Genomic DNA, 8,651 nt, shown 5'->3' with positions numbered 1-8,651 from the left:
TTACTTCTTTCGTGATCTGCTCCAAGTGGGCAGGGAATTCGAAGTTGTTACAAATGATACTGAGGATTCCAGAACAGTCTGTTTCTTCGGCCGTCGTCTTGTCCGCATATCCGCTGTTATTGATGAAGCATTTTGCCACCTCCCAAGGTATATAAAGTTGTTGAAATTATTTCCCTTGAATAGACCATGAAAAATGTAAATACATAACGTTTACATGCGTAAACAGGCTAAATACTTATAGCGTTTTTGCAGACGCTCACATCGGAACTGTAGTGATGCGCTAGATAGTATACTTTTTTATAGAATATAATCGAACAATCCTAGGCAAGTCAGCATGCAAAGAAAGGCCAAATGCAAATCAGAAATCAGGTTGAAAAGAATTATATGATACTTAATAAATGTTATATTAGACTGTAAGTTATATCTGTTTTCCAAAATATTGGTTACACTCTACCAAATCGATTCCTTCTTTATTTCATATAGGGAATTAAATTTTCAGACACCATTTTCCGTACTTTAGAGCATTTAAATGGTATGGAAACCTTATATAGCCTTTTAGTATAACATGTCTACTTACCAGAAATAAAAAAATATTGAGATGTTATGTTGAATATAAGAAAAATAATTTGTTCAGAAAAACAACACCGTCCAAAATGCTTCCATGAAAATGTTATTCGAGCAAGTACGCGTAGGTAGACATTTTAATCAAAAAAATATACTAAAACATGGAAATGCACTATAACAGTTGTTTAGATCTTTTCTCAATATAATCTGCAGTCAAACTAAACCAAAAATGTAACTGTCACATCATATTTCACTTGTTTCTGTTATATTTTATCAACAACATGGAACTATTTCTTGGACTACTTCACATGTAACACTGCGTAGTCACTTCCGGTTTGGTATAATCAGTCCTATTGCAGGGGCCAAACTATAGTTCGCCCCTCCCATCCTAGCTTTCGGGGAGGGGGGGGGGGCAGGCCCCACCCCTCTGCCCCCACCGGCTCATACGCCTATGACTCAGTCGCTATTGTTTGTAAAAATCGATCTTTTTATCAACCAGTATGCACGCATGTTCGGTGAAGACTGACATTCACACAAGCATAAATAACGTAAAACGATAACAAGTGAACCGTTTATATACAAAAATATTTACACAACATTTTTGATGGGATGGAAAAACCACTTTGCCAGACATTTTATTAGTGGATGCACACTTATAAAAATTATTGTATACATAATGTAGAAATATAAATGAAATTATTAATATGTCGGTGTAGAATAACAAAGGAATGGAAGTAGCTTAAACTCGCGCTTTAAAACAACAAAAGTTAAACAAGCATTCATCTTCTTATGTATGCAGACACATTTGAGCCGTGCCATGAGAAAACCAACATAGTGGGTTTGCGACCAGCATGGATCCAGACCAGCCTGCGCATCCGCGCAGTCTGGCCAGGATCCATGCTGTTCGCTAACAGTTTCTCCAGTTCCAATAGGCTTTAAAAGCGAACAGCATGGATCCCGACCAGACTGCGCGGATGCGCAGGCTGGTCTGGATCCATGCTGGTCGCAAACCCACTATGTTGGTTTTCTCATGGCACGGCTCATTTATTAACATTCCAGCAATTAAAACAGAGAAAGTAGAAATTTCATATTATTAACCTTGTTGAAGTTCTTACAAAATACCTGATATCAACAAACAATCACATAAAATTTGATAAACTACAGGAATAAAATCAGTGCGACATGTTAAAACAATATCTAATGAAAATAAAATTTCATTACGTGGCAAAGCAGACAGACTAGCAAATTTTTTAGAATTTGGTTAATAAAATGAATCTAAAATCATAAGTCATGATGATCAAGACATAATGATGACCTAAATGCTTTTATTGCTTCTGAAAGTCCTATTATATTGGTACATATTTAGTATGCAAGCTTCTTCGTAAACTTAGTAAGCATAATTTTGCTCTAACTCTCAACATAAATATAACATTTTTTTATACAATGATGGCTACTTAGAACAGACAACACATGTCAATGTTCTACCATCAACATACGGTGGACATGGTAAGGAGCCGCACCTCGCTTCTGCTAGGAAGAACAGCTTCCCATTTTCGTTTGCACCGCCTCCCGAAAGTACTTCCGGATTTTCATCAAGGCAAACGAACTCTGAAGCTGCCGCATGACTGAAATGACCCGCAGAAAGAAGTCCGCTGTACTCAGTACTCCAGCCGTCATAACATGTTGTCCTTCCCGGTATCATCAATATTTTTGAACGTTCAGACTCACACACTGCACATGGAACGTCATCCTGAAGTATATTACCACTAAAGAAGTCCATTTGATACTCTGCTCCATACACACGGGCTCCAATACTTCCACGAGTATTGTCATCTTTAGTTTTCTCACTCGCTTGTGGATCTTCCGGTAAACACAAGTAATTAGAGGCTGACCCTGGATCTGAATACAATGATCCGCCAGCATATCCTGCAAAAAATAAAAGTGTTACGTTAATTACGTTATTGTAGCTTACTTCTCATTTGTAATAAAATTCGTCATATGATCATAAACGTCAGTAAAATCATTATTTGTTTTTGTATTCCATTTATCTCTTCCAAATCTATTTACTGAGATAACGTTTAACTAAATGTCTTGACACATACTATAAAGGCATAGATGTGATTTCACTGCAAGTGTAAGAAGGAAAGTGGAGATAATTTTGTTAGCTCCGATCACAAATCATTTCGCTGAAAAGATATCCGTATTTGTAATTGCTTGCTATTACCAATTTGTTCCGTGGGAAATCTTTAATCCACCAAAATGAATGAGATTACAACTGTGTCACTAAATGAGCCGTGCCATGAGAAAACCAACATAGTGGGTTTGCGACCAGCATGGATCCAGACCAGCCTGCGCATCCGCGCAGTCTGGTCAGGATCCATTCTGTTCGCTAACAGTTTCTCCAATTCCAATAGGCTTTAAAAGCGAACAGCATGGATCCTGACCAGACTGCGCGGATGCGCAGGCTGGTCTGGATCCATGCTGGTCGCAAACCCATTATGTTGGTTTTCTCATGGCACGGCTCAAATGTATTTATAGAATAAAGTTTATCGTATTTGCATTTGAAGCACTGGTGTGATAGTCCAAAGCCTTTGAAGAGGGACAACATGAATCAAAAATCTTATAATTTAATCACCTTATTTTTAATTAGCTATTTTTAGTAATGAGAGGCACAAATAAAAATCCTATTATTTACCGACCTTTGTAGGTGATCGTTGCATTTTCTGGACACACGGTTCTTCCCCAGCGCACATAAGTACCTCCAGTTGATGCTGAAAGTAAAACGTTTAATAGACGTATACTAAATAAGTAATTAATTATTTTCAGAGACAATATTAAAGGATTTGAACCTTCTTTCTTTCCTTTGAAATTTGTTTGCTAGACACCGCATAACAATGACACTGAAAGCATGGAATAGGTATAATACTGGATTTCGCAGTAGTCTATGTCGTTTAGAGATCGTTAATTACAACAAAGATGTTTTCCTACGAAATGACTTCAGGGAAAAGAAAACGAACTTGTAAATACGATGGATATTCATTATTTAATGTACCTAGAACTCAGTTGTCATATTCGAGCTTAATATATAAGAGTCAAGTCATCCGTCTTCAAACACCGAATGTAAGTGTGTTGTTTTATGGGCACACTAATGTCTCGAATATGGACAACAGTGTTCAAGATTGTATTGGAAATCCAAATTGAAAGATCTGCAAGGGTTTATAATTTAGAAAATAAACAGTTTATTTCAGGTAAATACCTGATACACAACTAGACAGACTACTAAACTGTATTTTAGGCATATAAGTATCTCTGTTGCGGCAACATTTAAAATTTTGTTCAAAACAGATTGTCAAAATCAGGAGGGATTCAGGAAAATAGACAACTCACATCTTGACAGACAAACAGAAAAGTCAAAGTGTCTCAACAACACGTAAATTGTAGTAACGCAAAAGCTAGGTATATTACTATGAACATAATGAAATTAAATGTTAGTAACAAAACATGGACAACCAAAATCGGCTGACACCGTTATTTATCTTAACAGATCACACGTGAAAAGATAATATATGTAATTATCAACAGTTCAAGTTGCAATCTATAGGCTCAGAAAACCTTATACATTTTAAACACCACCCTTATCACTGTTTGTCCTGCATGTGCTGTTGTGTTGTCACCACCCTTGCTCATTATTTTCAAACAGTAGCGCTACCATACAAACTCCTTTGCCGTATTCCCCGGACTTAATCTCTTAAGAAGTTTTATTTCATCTTTAGAAAAAAAAATGAGACAAAACGTTACTGTCGCCGTAATTACACTAGGACGCCAGTTTGGTCAACTATCTTCCAGTACATGTCTGGGATACCTAAAGAATACCACACAGAAACATATTGAAATGATTAAACTATTTGAAGTTAAAGGCGAGTATTATGAGGATAGGTAAATTCTAGTTCACAAATACCCCCATTCGATCAGGATTTTTTGGTAAATCTTAATTCAACAAGAAATTGTTTTTTTAGTTTTTGGTTGGTATCAGTGTCAAAATTAGACATAAATGCATGTATCAAAACATGTTTTCTGCTAAAGCATTGAGTATATACGTGTTTTACATAGTAGTATCGTGTCACCTGGAGATTTTTTCTTTTACTTTGGAAACATTGTGGGCATTAATAGTGAGTTCACTCCCCATAGGTGGTTCCAATGTGCCTCAAAGCAGTGCCTCAATGTGTTTTTCTAATTGTTTTTCTAAATCGGTGTATTTTTGTGTGTGAATGTTGATGATTTTCAATGACTTGTACACCCATGCATAAATTGTTGTAGGTCTAGCTTTTTGGGGGAGAATTGGTCCTTCAAATATTTAATTGTTAAACATAACTGAGATGCTGATTAAAGTTTCGGAAGTATCCAGATTGATTTCAGTTGGGTGTAAAGAGAAAAGTTGATGTAAAACCTATAAGGCTGGTCGTTTTAACTTTTAGGATTGATCTAATTCCAACATAAACTGTTTGGTGTGGAATAAGTAGTATGTCAGGAAATGGAAAACAGAAAAAAGTCATAAAAAATAACATTGCACATTTTTGCAATAAAGTCTAATGCGTTTACGTATTGTGGCCGTTACTGTTGGCCGTATGCTGTATTGTTCTAAATGGTACAATAAGCAAAAATGTTTGCTTTGACTATCACGAAAAAAGATATTTAAGTACCGGTAGGCTACGTTCAGTAGTCAAAAAGCATCGGGGTATCAGAATTGTCAAAATTCAGAATATAGCATTTCTAGACAACCAAATTTATACAAACATTATTTCTATGGAAGGCCGATGCGCCATGCTAATTGCCAAATGCTAAATGCCAATAACTTAATGCTAAATGATACATACCAGATGTGCCCGCCCGCTTAGCTCAATAAGAAGAGCGCAGATCTACGGATCGCGGGGTAGTCAGTTCGATCCCTGGACGGGTCGTATGTTCTCCGTGACGATTTGATAAAAGACATTGTATCTCAAATCATTCGTCCCCCACCTCTGATTAATGTGGGGAAATTGGCAGTTACTTGCGGAGAACAGATCCAGGAACACTGGTTAGATTAACTGTCCGCCGTTACATAACTGAAATACTGTTGAAAAAATGCGTTAACCCCGCACCCCTCCCCCCACCAAAAAAAAAAAAACCCATACCAGATGCTATTTTGCTATAAACGTAATGCTAAATGTCAAATAACTAATTCTTATTGCCAGATAATAGATGTTAATCGTTAAATCGTTAAATACATAAAGTGTTAATGACCTGCATTTCTTAAACTAACTGAATGCATGTTTTAAAAATAAAAAAAAATATAGTGTTACGAAAGCCAATGACTTTGAAAGGAAGATTTCAACCCCTGATATATTTAGTTCTTTATTTGAATTTGACATTAAGCATTTTGCAAATAGCATTTTGCACTAACTACTTTGGCATTTAGCATTTGGCAATCAGCATGGCACACCGGCCTCCCATATATTTCTTAAACAAACCCGACGGCATTGGAGATAAAAGAGAGCGATCGCCAAACATGTGTATCTCAAAGTCAGAAACAAGACACAGACATTTATAGGGGATTCGTAAAACAAAAATGTATTCAGAATGTTACTACAGATGGATGGGGTACTGAATAACATCAACATTTGCTCGAACTTATACACTGTTATGGCAATTATTTATAAAATGCTTCTTGAACTGCTTTATTATGTAATGCATGCATGTGAATGAAGAAATGATACTAATATTTCCTTTAAATGATTTTATTTAAGATAAATTTGCAATACTTTGTTTACTTAAAATCTACAGGAATCTGCCTATAAATATCACCTAATTCTAAGAGTTTGGCTTGGATTTCTTTTGAGGACTCTTTTCCTGTACTGCATATTAAGTAACTAAATATTATAAATCATCAATAAAACTTTATCTTGGAATTAGTGTATGGTTCTGATATCATTTTAGTAGTATAACCGGCCTATATCCATAAACGGAAGACAGCCTATAGAAGTTTAGAGGTCTTATCAGAATAGAGGAATGTATTTGGTACAATATGTTACAATATTTCTATTTTTCCAGCAATACATCACTTTAATAAAAAAGCTTACCTTGATTTTCACCCGGAGGGATTTTCCAAGTACTGCTTTTCAATTTTTCCATTTCTTCTCTTATGGATGTATGCGAATGTTCCAATCGCACGAGGCTTTCAAGCAGTTTATGATCAAAATCAAATCTGGAACAAGGCTTTTCCTCAACATAATCACTTGAACTGACAGTCAGAAGGACTGACAAAAAGACTAATGGATGTCGGAATGGAAATAAGAAGGTCATTTTCCACTAGTACACACTGTTCGAAAAACTGAAAAATAGTGTATTAGAAAATGTATTGCAACTTTAAGTATCATGAAAAAGATATTTAAGTATAATCTTTTACAAAACTTAGGCCGTCAAAAAGCTTTTATAGGCAGACTATAATTAGAACATGAGAGAAAGTAAGTACTGCGTACAACTATTGGCTCACATGATATAAAATGAGCCGCGCCATGAGAAAACCAACATAGTGGCTTTGCGACCAGCATGGATCCAGACCAGCCTGCTCATCCGCGCAGTCTGGTCAGGATCCATGCTGTTCGCTAACTGCAATAGGCTTTGAAAGCGAACAGCATGGATCCTGCATGCGGATGCGCAAGCTGGTCTGGATCCATGCTGATCGCAAAGCCACTATGTTGGTTTTTTCATGGCGCGGCTCAAATAGGTGTTGCAGTTTATACATCACGTATGGGTCTATACATTTCGCATGTGTTATTTGAGAACATGAGAACATGGTATTATAAAATAAATCAACTTTCGATACTGGGAAGTTTCATTTAAAATCTACTTTGTACTATTTTCTATTCGCAAAGTTGCCGCTGCCTCACGTTTTAAAAAAAAACTACAGTATTTTTCAAATTGGTCTAACTCATATTGGAACACTTGACAGTTTATTATCTTACTTTCTAAAAGTCTAGAAAAAATAAGAGTTAATTTAAAATCGAATTTTTCATTAGTGAGAACAAAAGCAGCCATCAGAATGACACCATAAACTGAAAACAACAAAATGTTTGATCTTTAGTATGGACTGAAACGTAATTTAGTTCCATACATTATATTTTAGTATGAACGACTTTTTGCAAGGAATGTATGAGTAAACTTCCTGTTTTGTAAAAAAAATAGTTTCTGATCTGATAAAGTTTTTATCTTTTCTCCACGTTTACTGATATGGATTTTCATTCGTGGTTTTGTCAAAGAGCAAAGATGGAAAAATAGTTTGAATTGTTATCAGCATAGAGTGTTGGGTAAACATAACTATCACGAAAGAATATTGTAAATATTGTTATGGACACGCAAGCTGAAAACAACTTAGCTTTGTTTCTCTGGCTAATCTACACTAAAGGCCTATTTGAGATACTGTTATCACATTGTGTTTATTCACTGGTCATAACGAATTTGTAGACATATCTAATAAGTAAAATCTAGGACGAAAAGATAAATTTGTGGATACTCAAATAAGCGCCTGCCGAGACATATTTGAGAACATTTTGAAAAAAATGATGGTGAGGGGTGCGTTGTTACCCTTATCCATGCTAGATAGAAGTCGGTTTAAAGAATTGATTCTCTATGCGAAAATAAAGTACCCAAGTTAAAAGGAACATATTTCTTCTGCATTACAACTAGACAAAAATGGGCAAAAAGTAAAAATGATTGGAAAAACAGTAGAAAAAAATTCTCATCGATCTCTGCCTCCGAGAGTACAACAATTTCTAGATTTTTAATTTATGACAATACCGGAAATGCTTCTTAAAATTAAAGCAAATTTAGCCTCCCCGGGAACAAATGCATTGTCTAATAAAATTACACCATAAGAAAGAGCGGTAGAAATATTTCAATGTTTGAAAAAAATAATATTGAGAACAGACGACAAATATGAGTAATATTCCATTAAAGTAATGTGGGCTCGGTAAGGAGCCACCTCTTACTTCTGTTAGGCAGAACATCCTTCCATTCTGGTTATCTTTTCCTCCGACTGCTACTTCCAGGTT

At 35.7% G+C, this 8,651-nt stretch overlaps 1 protein-coding gene across 3 annotated transcripts; it reads right to left on the bottom strand.

Annotated features, from left to right (window-relative positions):
* Positions 1-1,123: 1,123 nt before the first annotated feature.
* LOC123546107 (short-chain collagen C4-like) lies at positions 1,124-6,988 on the bottom strand. 3 transcript variants are annotated; one of them, XM_053551230.1, is made up of 3 exons: positions 6,681-6,987; positions 3,264-3,323; positions 1,124-2,490 (listed from the first exon to the last, which is right to left on the bottom strand). In XM_053551230.1, the coding sequence occupies exons 1-3, from the start codon at positions 6,901-6,903 to the stop codon at positions 2,015-2,017; spliced, it is 759 nt and encodes a 252-aa protein (XP_053407205.1). In that variant the 5' UTR covers positions 6,904-6,987; the 3' UTR covers positions 1,124-2,014. The 3 variants fall into 3 exon arrangements, with proteins under 3 accessions (XP_053407205.1, XP_053407204.1, XP_053407206.1); XM_053551229.1 differs by having other exon boundaries at positions 3,264-3,335; positions 6,681-6,980; XM_053551231.1 differs by lacking the exon at positions 3,264-3,323 and having other exon boundaries at positions 6,681-6,988.
* Between the last annotated feature and the right edge of the window lie 1,663 nt (positions 6,989-8,651).

Source organism: Mercenaria mercenaria, chromosome 9 (assembly GCF_021730395.1).
Source record: "Mercenaria mercenaria strain notata chromosome 9, MADL_Memer_1, whole genome shotgun sequence".
Taxonomy (NCBI): Eukaryota; Metazoa; Mollusca; class Bivalvia; order Venerida; family Veneridae; genus Mercenaria; species Mercenaria mercenaria.
The sequence above is the reverse complement of the archived record's forward strand: the minus strand, read 5'-3'. Positions and strand labels throughout refer to the sequence as shown.

Excerpts from the sequence above, each read along its gene's own strand:
- LOC123546107 (XM_053551229.1), bottom strand. The coding sequence starts at position 6,903 with ATGACCTTCTTATTTCCATTCCGACATCCATTAGTCTTTTTGTCAGTC. Across the intron at positions 3,336-6,680 it reads CCCTCCGGGTGAAAATCAAG|CATCAACTGGAGGTACTTAT; the intron begins GTAAGCTTTTTT and ends TTTTACTTTCAG. Across the intron at positions 2,491-3,263 it reads TGCAACGATCACCTACAAAG|GATATGCTGGCGGATCATTG; the intron begins GTCGGTAAATAA and ends TATTTTTTGCAG.